The sequence below is a fragment of the Triticum urartu genome, chromosome 3A, assembly GCF_056163025.1.
Source record: "Triticum urartu cultivar PI428250 chromosome 3A, HENAU_Tu73, whole genome shotgun sequence".
Taxonomy (NCBI): Eukaryota; Viridiplantae; Streptophyta; class Magnoliopsida; order Poales; family Poaceae; genus Triticum; species Triticum urartu.
This window is the reverse complement of record NC_141875.1, coordinates 366518824-366535094: the sequence shown is the minus strand read 5'-3', so window position 1 is coordinate 366535094 and position 16271 is coordinate 366518824. Positions and strand designations below refer to the sequence as shown.

General features: G+C 51.1%; 1 protein-coding gene across 1 annotated transcript; it reads right to left on the bottom strand.

The window, feature by feature from the left end:
* Window positions 1-15241: 15241 nt before the first annotated feature.
* On the bottom strand, window positions 15242-15964 carry LOC147979724 (uncharacterized). Its single transcript, XM_087515323.1, has one exon. The coding sequence runs from the start codon at window positions 15962-15964 to the stop codon at window positions 15242-15244; it is 723 nt and encodes a 240-aa protein (XP_087371449.1).
* Window positions 15965-16271: the final 307 nt, after the last annotated feature.

Below are 16271 nucleotides of genomic sequence, written 5' to 3'. Positions count from 1 at the left end.
GGGCACTCCATGGCGTAGTGTCCAGTCTTCCCGCACTTGAAACAAGTAACATGACTTAAGTCCCTTTTGGCGGGTGTGGCTGGGTTGGGGCGGTTATGATTATTGTTGGTTCTGTTCCCATTCCCATTCTTAGAACCATTGTGGGTATGCGATCCTCCTCCAGTGTGGTTGTGACCTCCATGGTTATGAACAAGTCCTCCCAAGTTCGGGGTTAGGCGAGGCTTCTGCTGAGCTCCACAATTATACTTCCCTTGTCCATACTTCCTCTTGCGGCTCTCAATCTGCTGTTGCTTCCCTTCAATCATAAGAGCCTTATCTACCAACTCCTGGTAGTTGTTGAAGGTTGCTACCATCAAATGCATACTCATCTCATCATTCAGCCCTTCCATAAAATTCTCCTGCTTCGTGGCATCTGTGGCCACATCATCAGGAGTGTAGCGAGATAACTTGCTAAACTCATCCATGTACTGAGCCATAGTACGGTTCCCCTGGCGTAAGTTGCGGAACTCCCGCTTCTTCATTTGCGTAGCTCCATTGGAGACATAGGTTGTGCGGAAAGCTTGCTGAAACTGGTCCCAAGTGACATTGGCTATAGGGAAAGTGGCTGTGTAATTCTCCCACCATGAGGTTGCCGGTCCATCCAATTGATGTGCGGCAAAGCGCACTCTCTCAGCATGTGTGCAACCTGCGGTGGTCAACTCCCTTCCAATACGGCGTAGCCAATCGTCCGCAACTATGGGCTCGGTGCTACTGGAAAACACCGGCGGCTATAACCTTAGAAAACGGGCTAGGTTGTCCATGGGCGGCGGGTTGTTGTTGTTGTTGTTGTTGTTGCCCCGATTCTGAACTAGCAATTGCATCAAGGTATTCTGCTGTTGGATTAACTGGGTGAGCTCCGGTGGGAAGGCAAAACCGGTGTCACGTCTCGGAGGCATCTGAGGGGTTTAGATGGAAGAGATTTAGAATAGAGAAGGGGGTCCAATGAGAAAACACTACCCATATGCACATGAGACAAACACAATCATTTCACTCAATCAATCAAGCAAGGGCATACAAACGATCTAGAACTATCGCACAAGTGCTCAACTACTACTAAATACATGGGGGAATACTAGTGATATATGGCAGTCATCTAGAAATTTTGATCGGTGGAAGACTCCATGATGTCTGCTCCAGCTTCGTCTTCAAAGTCATCATCACTAGGATCGGAATCGGTGTCTTCGATGATGATGTAGTCCTCGGGGCGTATCTCCTTGGGTTCTTCTTCTTCTTCTATTGATGCTGGTCCTCCCATGAATACTCCGATCTTCTTGACTAAGTCGTCATTCTTCTCTAGTAGTGTCTTGATTTCCTCCTCATATCCATCGCGTGTAAACTTGAGTTCTTCCTCCAGCTCAATGATCCTAGTCTTCGCCTTCTTCAAGTCCATCATGTCCGTGCACATCTAGTTTTCCTGACGTCGAATGTGCTAGTTTAACTCCTGGATGAAAGCTGCAATGGATCCATCCTTCCTGGTGCTGATTACTTCCCATTGCTCATCTCGGCGCCCACAAATTTGGTAAATAGTGTCCTTAAGTTCCTTGTTTTAAACTTCTCCAACGCATCCAATGGTAATGTGGGCTGCGATGCTCTTGCCTAGACTCTAGGTGGGTGCTTCGAAAGAAAACTCTATGGGTTTAGAAGTTGGCGAGAACGTCCTTCCTGGAACTTGTACTTGTATCCTCCAGCGCTCCTCTTCAGGTAAAGTGGCGTTGTATGTCTTGGTGAAACTTGGTATTCCAATGTTCAGGTACCTAGTGACCTCCTTCAAGTGACGTCCAAAAGGTGTGTGTTCATCCAGTTGTGCAAACTTGTTCTTCATCTCCGTCATCCTAAAGAGTAGAAAATGGAGAGGAGTCAGAAATGAGAAGAGAGGTGTGACCTAGGGTTATCTTAGTGGTCTTGTCCTACACTCAGCGTGTGCTCTGATACCATCTTGTAGCGACCAGACCTCAGATGGTCAAGTCTCTGTGCTTCAGTGTCATCCCTGGATCGGTAATGCTGACACACACAGTACTTGAAGGATTTATAACAGAGTAGCAATCACACACTTATTACATCTAATGTCTCAAGAGAGAACTTATGACAATAATATGGCTTAAGGCCATCTAATACGATAACAGCAGAAGGCTTGGAAGATAAAGTGAGTCCATCAACTCCAACGGCATAGCTGAGCTGCACGACAACGACCTAACGAACCTTACTCCTCGTCTGAAAAGTCTGCAACATAATACGTTGCAACCTGAAAACGGGTCAGCACATGGAATATGCTGGCAATGTAACATAGTAGAGCAAGAACAGAATAATGCTATCACTACATGCATATTTGGCTGGTGGAAAGCTCTATGGTTATAGTTTTGCGAAAAGCCAATTTTTCCCTACAACATAGGAATAGATTTTATTTAACTATCATGGTAGTTGAAACATCATTGAGAAGGTTCCTCCAACTCAATCCCAATTAAAGTGATTAACAAACCAACAATATTAATTAAGAGTGATGAGATACAAGTGATAATCCAAGTACTAGATACTCAAGAATTGTCCATAACCGGGGACACGGCTAACCATGATTAGATTGTACACTCTGTAGAGGTTTGCGCACTTTTCCCCACAAGACTCGGTCGCCTCCGTTTGATTTCTCACACTACATTGTGTTTGAGAAATGGATGACCGAGACACAGTCTTTCACAAACATTAACTCTCTACTCCGGACAGACCATACCAAACCTACATCCCACTACCTGCTGATCTGCCTCTTCAAGAGCTTCACGTAACTTACTCAACTATGCTAGAGCCCATAATAGCTTGTGGCTGCACTCAGAAGTTTCTAGCATGAATCATCTCAGTTCCCTTTGAGCCTGGGTGGTGGTCCATAGGAAGATCACACGGGTACTCCGGGATTTCCAAAAAATATAGGCAACACTAGGTACTCCAGGTGCCTCAATCCACCCAGTTGTTTGATTAAGTTGCCACCTTAAGTTGAACCATTAATTAACAATCTCACATCTGTCATGGATTTCACTCAAACCCAAACCACGTCTACGAGCATAGCGTAGCATAGCATAGTATATATAAGCAACGCGTAGAGTAACTCCCAAGGGTTTGAATGTAACAGGGCAATAGGTTCTACCTCATCGACTACTTCCTAACCCAGAAGTTAATGACATCCTAATCATGCAATGTTTGAGGATTGAGACTAATGCATAAAAACTGGGTGATAAAAGGGATATGATCAAAGTGTTACTTGCCTTGCTGACGATCTGCGAAACCTAGGGACTCGTAGTAGCGTGCTTCGCACTCCGGGTGTTCTATCGCAAGCAAACAATGGCATACATAAGTAACAAGCAACGATGCACAAGCAAAACTCAAACAAAAGAGGTTGACCAGAAGTTTCAACTTAAGAACTCCGGTTCGCAAAAAGAATCAAATCAAATGGAGCAACGAAACTCAAACGGCGAAAGAAAGAAGCTTCGTTTACTAATCTGAAACTAGGTCAAATTTTACAGTAGAGAAAACTTGTTTGAGTTGGTTAAGAGTAAAGAGGGTTTCGAGACGAAACTCCAGGCGCTTGAATTGCCTGATTCCGACTAACGAGCAAAACGAAAAACAGAAACTAAGATCGGATCAGAAATCGCGATCAGAGAAAATCGCAGAATAAATCCAATAAAAGAAAACTGACGAAGAGACTAACGAACGAGCGTTCGCTGGCTGTTTCTAACGGGCGAAGAACCGTTCGTTAAAACGATCGTTCGGACGAACGTCCGCCAAATAGAAGAACTGAGAAAAACCGGCGAATCCTAAAAAAATGGATCTAGGGTTCTAAAAAAATCGGTCGGTCTTTATAAATAAAACCGGCGGCGGGGCGCGGCGGCTACCTCCGGCGAGAGGTTCGGCGGGGCGGCGGCGCTCGGCGGCGGCGCGGATTGCGGCGACGGCGGCGGCGGCAGGCGGCGGCGGTGGCTTGGCGCGGCGCGGGCGGCAGTGGTGTGGTATATAAGGGCGGGGCGGCTTGGAGGAGGGGGCAAGACGCGGCGGCGGAGAGGAGTCCGGCTCGGACTCCTAGTCCGAGTCGGCGGCGGCGCTCGCGGGGAAGGCGGCGGTTGCGGCCTGGCGCAGCTGGGCCTTAGGCCCAGTCGGCGCGGGAACCTCTTTTTTTTAAATAATTTCGCCGACCGAAATAAATCCAAAAAAATAAATAAATATCTAACAATGCCAAAATAAATTTTCACCGTCTAAATAAAATATTTAGAACGAGATGAACATTTTCTTGGCCCTAAAAATGCAATTTTGGAAAAAGTGCAATTTTTCTAATGCAAACAAAATTGAAATAAAATCCAAATAAACCAATTATTTGGTTCTAATATTTTTCCTCCAATATTTCAATTATCTTGGAGAAGTCATATTATCTCCTCTCATATATTTTAGTGTGAAATATTTTTGGAGAGAAAATAATTAAAACCAAAAATCCTTGTTTTAAAGATTTGATAGAGATCAAATTTGAAAACCGGGAAATCCCCAACTCTCTCCGAGGGTCCTTGAGTTGCTTAGGATTTCGAGGATCGCGAGATGAAAAGCGAATAAAATATGATATGCATGGATGACTATGTATAACATTCCAAATTGAAAATTTGGGATGTTACAGTATCTGTGAGTCACGAGGACTCAGCAATCTCACACCCTCGCGATCAAAATTATTTAAGCTTAAGGGTAGGAAAGGGTAGTGAGCTGGAGTTGCAGCAAGCACTAGCATATATGGTGGCTAACTTATGCAAAAGAGAGCGACAAGAGAAGCAAAGCACAGTCGAGAAGCTAATAGTGATCAAGAAGTGATCCTGAAGCTACTTACGTTCAACCATAACACGAGACCGTGTTCTCTTCCCGGACTCCGCCGAAAAGAGACCATCACGGCTACACACGCGGTTGATTCATTTTAATTAAGTTAAGTGTCAAGTTTTGTACAACCAGATATTAACAAATTCCCATCAGCCCATAACCGCGGGCATGACTTTCGAAAGTTCAAACCCTGCAGGGGTGTCCCAACTTAGCCCATCACAAGCTCTCACGGTCAACGAAGGATATTCCTTCTCCCAGGAAGACCCGATCAGACTCAGAATCCCGGTTACAAGACATTTCGACAATGGTAAAACAAGACCAGCAAAGCCGCCCGATGTGCCGACAAATCCCTATAGGAGTCGCACGTATCTCGTTCTCAGGGCACACCGGATGAGCACTACGTACAACTAAAACCAACCCTCAAGTTTCCCCGAGGTGGCGCTGCAAGTGGCTCTGTTTTGGACCAACACTCAGAGGAGCACTGGCCGGGGGGGGGGGGTTAAAATAAAGATGACCCTTGAATCTACAGAACCCGAGGGAAGGGGTATATGGTGGTCAGCAGGAAAATGGTAAAACCAAGGTTGGGCCTTGCTGGAGGAGTTTTATTCAAAGAGAACTATCAAGGGGTCCCCATAACATAAGGAACGCAAAAATCAAGGAACATAACACCGGTATGACGGAAACTAGGGCGGCAAGAGTGGAACAAAACACCAGGCATAAGGCCGAGCCTTCCACCCTTTACCAAGTATATAGATGCATTAATTAAATAAGAGATATTGTGATATCCCAACAATAACCATGTTCCAACAAGGAACAAACTTCATCTTCACCTGCAACTAACAACGCTATAAGAGGGGCTGAGCAAAAGTGGTAACATAGCCAAACAACGGTTTGCTAGGAAATGTGGGTTAGAGGCTTGACATGGCAATATGGGAGGCATGATATAGCAAGTGGTAGGTATCGCGGCATAGCAATAGAGCGAATAACTAGCAAGAAAAGATAGAAGTGATTTTGAGGGTATGGTCATCTTGCCTGAGATCCCGTAAGGAAGAAGAACGAGTCCATGAAGAAGACAAACGGACGTAGTCGAACGAATCCTCACAACTCCAGAATGAAACCGAAGCTAACGAGAGAAGCAACCCGAAAAGGAGCAAACAACATAGTAAACAACCATCACATAAGCATGGCATGATGCACAAACAAGTATGATGCATGTCCGGTTTAAATATGCATGGCATGGCAAAGTGCACAAACAAAACTCCAAGTTAAGTGGAGCCCAATATGCAACGAGTTGCATATTGATGGAACATCCACATTCGATTATTTAGTTCTCTCTTGTTTATGTACCCAACAATATTAGATGTTGTTAACATGGAAAGGGGTGAAGCACAATTAAACCACACTATCTAAGCAATTTAAATGGGGCCAGAAACAACAAACAACAGTAATTCCGGAGTATCCCCATATGCATTTAGCAATTTAATGCAAATACCAACTTTAAACATTTTAGATGTTATTATCATGATGTGGAAGACATGTGCAAGTTTATGCAATTTTATGAAAATGTTGACATGAGCATAATATGAAGCATTTGTCATCGCGGCGGAAACGAAAGGGGTGCCACGACAACGAATCCTAAAATGATGCCATGGAAACATATCGGTTCCGGTAGCTCATGGAGATACCGGTGCAAAAGGAAGTGTGGCGGGAGCGTGCAAAAGATGGTGGGGTGATCCCGGTTATCGGGTTCCCATGAGTCAATGGCATGGAAGCAAGAGACACTACGGACACGGTGCAAACGAAAGGGTGCATATCGTACATCGCAAGCATTCATCCACGGGGTCAACGGCTTGGTGGTTATACCTTCGAAGTGCGCGGTTCGGGACGGTTCGGGTTCGGGTTCGGAGGGATGTAGACGAAAGTAGTTGTTCGTGGAAGTCTTGGGAGTCATGGTACATGTTTGAGAAGCGGTAGAGGTACGGGTCTTCGACAACGGTCGTCGTACATGTTCCGAGGTCGATGGTAGAGATTCTCGCGATCTCGGCGATGGTAGTGGTACACGTTCGTTTTCGGAGAGGTACTTGATGAATCCAATGTTTTCGGGACGACGGTAGTGGTACATGTTCTAGGTAGTGGAACTTGACAGATCCGAGCTCTTCGAGGGTCGTCGTGGTACTCGTTCAAATTGTAGTTGGACATGTTCAAGAAGAAACTTATGCGGCGTCGTGGAACTTGGCACATCCAAAGGGTACTTGACGGGTCCGAGGTCTCCGGCCGTAGTGGTACTTGTTGTTACATGTAGTCGAACTTGAGGTGCTCCTGGCATCGGACATGCGGCGTTGGACAGAACCATGGTGACGTTCAGCCGCTACCCCACGTCCATGACGAAAAATGGAGCTCGGGCAGGGAGTCAAAGCAGCAGGTAGGGGCATGATGCAGGGTCGACAACTGAGGGACTTGGCGCAGGGGACGTCCAGAAGCTGCTGCTGGGGGCCCTCGTGGCGGAACTGCAGCGGCTTGATGGGCGTCGCGGCTCCGGGAACATGGCGGGGACGGTAGAGGCGAACACGGAGAAGAGGAGGCAGGGCATGGCGCTGGTCGACGCTGGACTTGCGCGGTCAAGGGAGGAGCGGGCGGCGGCCTCCGGGCAATGAGGATCCGGGCGAGGACGTTGAGGCGGGCAACAGAGGCGCTGCTCTAGTCGTGGTCGCGCCAGCGACCGAACATGGCGGCGGGGGCTTGCCGTGGCGCACTGGTGACTGGGGCCAGGTGGCAGGAGGCAGAGCATTGGCACCATGCGTGTGTACGTGTGTGTGGCGGCGCTGTGGGAGGACGATAGGGAGAGGGTGAGGATCGGTCGGGGCTAGGTTAAACAGGGCGCCGGCTGGGCCTTGGGCCTTTTGGTGGAGATGGAAAAGGCCATAGGCCTGGTCGGATGGGCTGCAGGCTCTCTTCTCTCTCCCACTCTCTTCTCTTAACCATTAAGAGAAAAGAAAATAGATAGAAGAATAAAAATATAAAGAGAGGGTTAGGGATGGAATTTGGGCATGGGGGTTATATTCCCGGACTCACAAGAATGTGTATGATCCAAGAAAAAATGGAGTGGGCATTTTTCAAATTTGAAATTCAAACTCATTTGATTTAAATTCAAATGGTTCGAATAAAAAGTGAGGGTTAGGAAGGTCCAAAAATGTTTGGATTTTTGGTGGAGCTCTGAAAAATGGAGAAAGGATATATAGCAAATTTAGAGGCCAAGAGTTGTGATAACAAAGGCATTGGGATTTTGCAAGTGTGTTAAGGTGAATTCCAAACTACTGGAATATTTGATATAGCTCCCTAATATTGGGGTATATGTTGTAAAGAGAATCACCACATGAATTCCCTCGGTTTAAATGGACCGAAGATCCATACGATTTATTTAGTTGAGCTGGAAAGATTAAAGACATGATGGCATGATGCAATGCACATGATGCAATGATGAATGCAACGAACCAAACAAATCACACGACGAAAACTCAGAAATCAAGGAAGGCATCTGAAGCTCTGGTCTTGGGGCGTTATAGGTGGAGACTACCTGCCGCACCGGGCAGTGAGTGATGTGGACGACCCCGACTTGGGGGCGGCTGCCTTGGAGGACGACGCCATAGGCGGCAGCGATGGAGCGGGCGCCTCCGAAGACGTGGGAGGCATAGAGACCTGGCCTCATGATGACGAGGATGAAGACGAGCGGCGCCATGCGTGAGGTGCCGGCAAGGCGGACGCAGGCCCTTCCGCCGAGCCGGCTGCTCAAGGAGGCACGCGCAAGTGCAAACAAGGTGCCGCCTTGTTTGGCATCACGCCAAAGAAGCCCAAGAACCCGACCACCGTGACCAAGTGGAGGGAGGCCGCTGCGAGGGCGACCAAATTTCAGAAGCTTCCGAAAGCACCTCCCATGGTGTCGGGGTAAGTGTCCTTTCCTTGTGCTTTTTCTCTTTGGTTGATTCTATCTGAGCTTTTCTGCTTTACTTTCCTGTCTTAGGGCTCCGCTCTCTCTTGAGAAGTCGGCCACCGCCTCTGTCATCGGGTCAGGGGAGACTTCTGTCGCCACCCGGGAATCGATCCTGCAGCCGACCTCTGGGACGCGCAGGAACGAAACACGCGGGAGGTGCGTGAGGTGCGGGAAGTCGCCCGCAGGGAGCAGGCGGAGGCCGTCGCGTTGAAGAAACTGGCGGAGGCTGAGGCCGATGCCACGGCGAAGAAGCGGGCCGAAGAAGTTGCATACCGCCAAGCGTCGTTGTTCGTCATCCCCCTGAACTCCGCGCCGCCGCCTCCGGAGTTCACGGCGCCGACTGGGGGAGCCGGCGGTGAACAGCCGGTCATGGAGAGGGGAGCTAGCGACGTCGCCATTCCGGAGGTAGCCGTGCCTTCGCCACCGCCGGTTGACAGGTCACAGGATAAGCAGCCGGTGACCCCGCTGGTGCCACCAATCGGAAACGAGATGGTGACGGGCCCGACTCCTGGGGCCCGCACACCATTGCGCCGCCGAGGTGCGAAGGCGACCTCGGCGCCAAGACCGCTGGAAGTCGGCGCCGCGAGCTCGTCGGCCCCAGAGGCCGAAGCAACCAGCGCCGCTCCTGCCGAATGGGTGCGCGGAGGCGGAACAAGCATTTTGAACCAGGCGATCCTGGACGTCCAGGCCAAGCTCCGAACCGAGGCCACCGCTCTTCAGCAGTGCAACAGGGCATTCCTAGATTCGCGAGCGGCCATTCGGGTATGCTCTTTATTTCTTTGTCTTTGATTTTTGTACTTCTTTGTAGCGGCGCGCCGGCGAACCCACTGGGTGTAGTCCCCAAGTTTTGGGCCGGCTGCTGAGCAGGCGGCCCGGAACTTCACTTGGCGGGCTCTGAGTGCTAACTTTTCTTCTATCTTCATTGCAGGACTATCATAATCTTCGCGCATCCACCTTCAACTCCAACGTCCGGGAGCTGGACCGACGGACCACCGACTTGTCGAAAACCCGGAGTAAGTCCATGTTTCCCTTCTCTATTGGGGCGCGATAGCGCACCCGCGGGCTGTTGTCCCAAAGATTCGGGCTGACTGCTGAGCAGTCGGGCCAGATCTCCCTGGCAACTATACTTTTTTCGTTGGTTACTGACATCTTTTTCTTTCTCCACTCTTGCAGAGGCCAATGTCATCCTGCAACGGTAGCTGGGTGAGGCCAACACCGTGTTGCGTGCCAAGGAGGCAGAGTGCAATGAGCTGGCCCATGAGCGTGACCGACTGGCCACGCAATTGGCGGAGCAGGCGGAGCTTCTCCAGACGGCCCGGAAGGAGGCGGAGGTAAGGGAGTCCAATCTTCTTGCTGAGTTTGAGACCGAACGCTCCACCTGGGCCGACAAGGAGGTGCTGCTGAAATCCGGCTTCGGCAGGATTGAAGACATGGTTGATGGTAAGTTTTCTTCTTTCTCTTTTTCTTTCAGCTGCCGGTTGCTGACCGAGCCGGCCTCCAGCTTCTAAGTTCTAACTTATTTGCTTTCTGTGTGTGCAGACTTCTTTCCTGGCCATTCTGACGCCGCCAACGAGGCCATCGAGGCTTATCGTGAGGAACGGAGGGCGGAAGGCGTGCAGATCGTTGCCGATGCCCCCCGGACCCTCAGCGAGCAACTCCTCAGCATCCAAGCCCACCTTCGGCCGGCTCATCGGATGCTGCGCCTTCAGCATGTCGGGGCTCTGGCGATCTCCGCCCTTTGGCCAGACATGCCGACTCCGCGCACTCCCAGTCGGACTGCCGGCTGGCTGGAGGTGGCGGCCGGCCGACTCGAGGCCTAGAAGGGCTCTTCGGCTTGGGCTGGAGCGCGCTGGGCCTTGGAGTTTGTCAAGGTGTGGTATCCTGGGCTAAACCTAGCCCAGTTGGCCACGTTTTGGCAGGAGGCCCAAGAGGAGCTGGTGGCGGTGGAGCGCGACCTCGTCAGACGGGCAGTGGCGATCGCCGACTACACCGACACCAGCATCTTCGTTCCTGAGCTGGCTGAGGATGGAGTTGAGGCGCCACCGGAGTGGTTCAGACTGAACTCGGAGGACGACGAAGACTTGACCGAGGTGATCGACTCCAGTGACGAGGGGGAAGACGAGGGAGGAGACGAGGAGGGCGAGGAAGGCGAAGAAGATGCGCCAGCTTGATCGTGCCTCGAACAATGGGCCACACTCGAGCGCGCCGACTATGGCTGGAGGCGACCAAGCGGAAATCGACCAGCCGTCCACTCCACCAACCGGCCCCACCGACTCTGCCAGCCAACCGGGCCCCTCTTCAGCTCCATAGGCCGCCAACTTATCTTTATTTTCCCTATTTTATCAGTGTCGAGAAACTTTGTTAAATTTGCACAATTCCACCCGCGCGGTGTATTTCAAACTCTGTTGAATGCTGACCAAGGGCCTTTTGTCATGTAAATATGCTTTCTCTGAAGTTACGCTCTTGCCGTGTTCTGACTTGTCTTGTTTTCTGCCCCTTGGCCTTTTTCCTTTGCCGCCCTCCCTTGGCTGTTGTCTTGCCAGGCAACATCCACTCCGTGGACTGTTGGCTGGTCAAGTACTTAGCTGCTTTTGGGAGGGAAAGTACTTAGCCGACTAGAGCTTTAACAAGTTAAGTAGAAACTGGCCGGCCGTCTATTTCAGCAGCCGACCGATGAGGCGGGAAGCCGACCTGAACTATGTGCGTGCTTGGGGTCCTTAGCCATTGTTTATGTGGACACCCTTTCCTGCATGTAACTCCTGCCCACCGGATAGTCGCTCTGCGAGCTGCGGCTTCTGGCAGGAGAGGGATTTCCAACACACTACTTGTCCGACTGCAGGAAGCACCACATAGTACAAGGCGGCGAGCCCCCGGGCCGACTGGTCGAACCTGGTGCCAGGCGGAAATAATGAAATGACACATTCATAGGCATACCATTTATCATATATAGAGAAGAGGGTAGTCCCCGAGCTCTTCTCGGGGGACCCGGAGTCTTCGTACTTAATACAAAAGGTAGCGTGGTACATACTGCATCAACTGTAAAATCTTCAAAGGAGGTTTGCATTCCACGGCCGCTCTGTCTCTTTGCCGGAGTCGTCTCTCTTGCGTGCTCTGGGCTTGTGAGTATCGATCAAGTAGTAGGAGTCGTTGCCCAAAACTTTGCTAACGATGAATGGGCCTTCCCAAGGTGCCGAGAGCTTGTGCTGGCCGGCTGTTCGCTGGATCAGTTGGAGCACAAGGTCTCCCTCCTGGAAAGATATTGCCTGACCTTCCGGTTGTAGTAGCGGCGTAGACTCTGCTGGTAGATAGCGGACTGGCTGAGTGCTAACAGCCGGCCCTCCTCCAATAGATCGACATCGTCTTCACGCTCTTCTTTTGCTTCCGCCACGGTGTACATGGTGACGTGAGGTGAGTCGAACTCAATGTCCGTCGGGATGACGGCCTCGGCACTGTAGACGAGGAAGAATGGAGTGAAGCCGATTGACTTGTTTGGAGTGGTGCGGAGGCTCCAGAGGACGGCTGGCAGCTCATCAATCCAGCAGCCGGCCGACCATTCCAGGGGCTCGACCAGTCGGGGTTTGACGCCGAAAAGGATAAGGCCGTTTGCTCGCTCAACTTGACCGTTTGACTGCGGATGGGCAATGGACTCTAGGTCCAGTCGGATGCCCTGCGTCGCGCAGAAACGGGCCAAGGCTCCTTTGGGAAAATTTATGCCATTATCCGTGATGATGATGTGTGGTACTCCATACCGAGTGGTGATATCTACAATAAAGGTCACGGCAGTCGGACCATTCAACTTCTTTATTGGCTTTGCTTCTATCCACTTAGTGAATTTGTCCACGGCAACAAGCAGATGGGTCATGCCGCCGCGTGCTATTTGGAATCGTCCCACCATATGCAAGCCCCAGATGGCAAAAGGCCATGTTAAGGGGATGGTCTTGAGTGTAGAAGCCGATAGATGTTGCTTTGAGCTGAACTTCTGACAGCCTTTGCAATGCTTGACTAGATGCTTGGCATCTTCCAAGGCAGTCAGCCAGAAGAAACCGTGGCGGAAAGCTTTGGCCACGAGTGACCAGGAAATCGCGTGGTGGCTGCATTCGCCTTGGTGGATGTCTTTGAGGATTGCTTGGCCTTTCTTTGCTCCATGCAGGGCTGGTACACACCAGTGACACTGCGCCTCACAAGTTCTCTGTTGACAATTGTGTATGCTGGTGCTCGACGTTGCACTTTTCAGGCTGAGATCTCATCAGTCGGCAGCTCTTTGTTCACCAGAAAGTTGAGGATGGGCTGCACCCATGAAGGTGCTGCTATTTCTTCGACTACCAGAACTACAACTTGCATGAGGGCGGTTGGGTTGGGAGGTGGCGGGTTGGAGGCGGCCACCGCTTGCTGTGTTAATGAAGTCCCTGGGCCGACTGCCGCAGCCCCCGGGCCAGGTTCTGAAGTCCCTGGGCCGGGTGCGACTGCTTTGGGAGGGGCCAGCACAAAGATGGATTCAGATTCCAGAGAAGGCTTGATCGATGGCTTGAGCAGGCGCTGAAGGGAGACACCGGCTGGTATTGCTTGCCGGGTGGAGCCGATTCGTGCCAAGGCCTCTACTTGCTCATTGTCAGCTCTTGGCATGTGAAGGAACTCACACCCCTCGAAGTATCCACTGAGTTGCTGGACGAAAAAACGGTAGCTTGCCATGTTTGCATCCTTGGCATCCCAGTCGCCAGAAGACTGCTGGACCACCAAGTCGGAGTCGCCGTAGCACAGGATCTGGCGGATGCCGATTTGTTTGGCCAACCGGAGGCCGTGTATTAGTGCTTCATACTCGGCCACATTGTTGGAGGGGGCAAAATGGATTTGCAACGTGTACTTGATCTTGTCGCCTTTGGGAGAGGTGAGGATGATGTCGGCTCCCAAAACAGTGCGCATCTTTGAACCATCAAAATGCATGTGCCAATGGGTGGAGTCCGGCACTGGCGCCAGGTACTGGGTCTCGGCCCAGTCGACGAGGAAGTCGGCCAGTGCTTGGGATTTGATGGCGGTGCGGGGCTGGTAGTAGATGGTGTAGGGGGCCAACTCGATTGCCCATTTGGCTACTCGGCTAGAAGCATCTCTGTTGCCAATGATCTCAGCAAGGGTAGCAGTGCAGACAACAGTGATTGGGTGCTCTTGAAAGTATGGCTTCAGCTTCTTGGAGGCGAAATGCACACCGTAGCACATCTTCTGATAGTGGGGGTAGTTCTGCTTGGAGGCGGACGACACTTCACTCAGGTAATACACCGGCCTCTGGACTGGTAACGCCTTGCCGTCTTCCTTGCGCTCCACAACTATGATTGTGCTGACCACCCGGCTGGCGGCGGCGATGTAAAGGTACATGGGCTCTTTAGCAGTAGGAGCCGCTAGGACAGGCGGCGCGGTCAACATATTTTTCAGCTGGAGAAAAGCGTCATCCGCCTGGTCGTTCCACTCAAAATGAGCGGTCTTCTTCATGAGCTGGTACAGGGGAAGTGCCTTCTCGCCCAGCCGACTGATGAACCAGTTGATGGATGCTAAGCAGCCAGTGAATTTCTGGACGTCTCGCAGTCGGGTGGGCTTCTCCATCCTCTCGATGGCTTTGATCTTCACAGGGTTGCACTCAATGCTGCATTCTGAGACCAGGAAGCCATGGAGCTGGCCGGCTGGTACTCCGAACACGCACTTTTTTGGGTTGAGCTTGATTTGAAATCGACACAAATTTTCAAAGGTTTCTTTGAGGTCTTTGAGGAGCATGTTGCGCCTCTCTGTCTTCACCACGATATCGTCTACGTAGACATGGGCATTTCTGCCGAGTTGCTTGAGGAGGCACTTCTGCATGCAATGCTGAAAAGTGGCACCGGCATTCCTCAGGCCGAATGTCATGGTCAGGTAGCAAAAGGCTCCAAATGGTGTGATGAATGCGGTCTTCAGACGGTCTGTCGGGTTCAGCTTGATCTGGTGATACCCTGAGTAGGCATCCAAAAAACTCAACAGCTCGCATCCAGCTGTGGAGTCTATCACTTGGTCTATCCGTGGCAGAGCAAACGGATCCTTCGGGCAGGCCTTGTTGAGGCTGGTGTGATCAATGCACATGCGCCACTTGTTATTCTTCTTCAGTACTAGGACTGGGTTGGCGAGCCATTCTAGGAAGAAAACTTCCGTAATGAAGCCGGCTGCCAACAGACGGGCGATCTCTTCTCCAATGATTCTTCTCTTCTCCTCCGACAGTCGGCGGAGGGGTTGCTTGACTGGCTTGGCATCTTCTATGACATGTAGCTTGTGCTTGGTGAAATCCGTCGAGACACCCGACATGTCTTTGGGAGACCATGCAAAGATGTCCCGATTCTCATGGAGGAAATCGACGAGCTCGCTTTCCTATTTGCTGTCAAGGTTTGCACCTATGATAGCATACCTCTTCAGGTGCTCTGGGTTCAACAGTATCTTTTTTGTCTCCTTGGACGGCTTGAAGGATCCTTCGGCTTCCGACTCCTTGGTATCGTGGGGGATGTCCGGCTGCTTGCCGGCCATGGCCACAACTTGGTCAAGGAGCCGCTTTTCGGCAGTGATCACCAGAGACTCGGCCAACTGGCTGCTGGCGGCTGCACAGTCGGACGACTTCTGATAATCTCCGGAGATGGTGATGACTCCCTTGGCGCTTGGCATCTTCGTCTTGAGGTAGGCATAATGTGGCACCGCCATGAACTTGGCTAAAGCAGGTCGGCCAAGCAGTGCGTGGTACGGTCTTTCCAAGTCGACCACCTCAAACCAGATGGGCTCTCGACAGAAATGGTCTTTATCCCTGAAGAGGACATCCATTTGGATCTTGCCGATTGGTGAGTGAGAAGGGCCAGGAACTATGCCGTGGAAGACAGTCCGACTGGGCAGGAGATGCTTGGGTTTGATCTTCAACTTCTCCATGGTATCACGGTACAGGATGTTGATGCTGCTGTCGCCATCTATCAAGATTTGGGAGAAACGAGTAGCTCGCCTCTCCGTGGCAAAGGTGGCATCCAACACCAAAGCGTAAGAACCCAGAGAAGGCATCACTTCCAGATGATCAGCCCTGCTCCAACCGATGAGCCTCTCTGACCAGTGCATGAACTCTAGTGCTTCAATGGCTACAACATTCACCTCATGAGACTGTCAACGCCGGCTGCGCCTGTCATCGGCCATGCTGGTGAAAACAACATATGCTCCATGTTCTTCAGGGAATTGATCTTGAACGGCGTCGACTGCTGGATGGGCCGCCGACTGCTGAGGAGGCGGAGGCGGCTGACCAGCAGGCGGCGGCGGTTGCAGCCCTTCACCCTTGGAGATTTGTGTGAGCCAATGACACTTCCGGGTGGTGTGGTTGGACAGATTCGCGCCGCTGTGGAACTTGAGGGAGCATCAAGAGTCTGCTCAT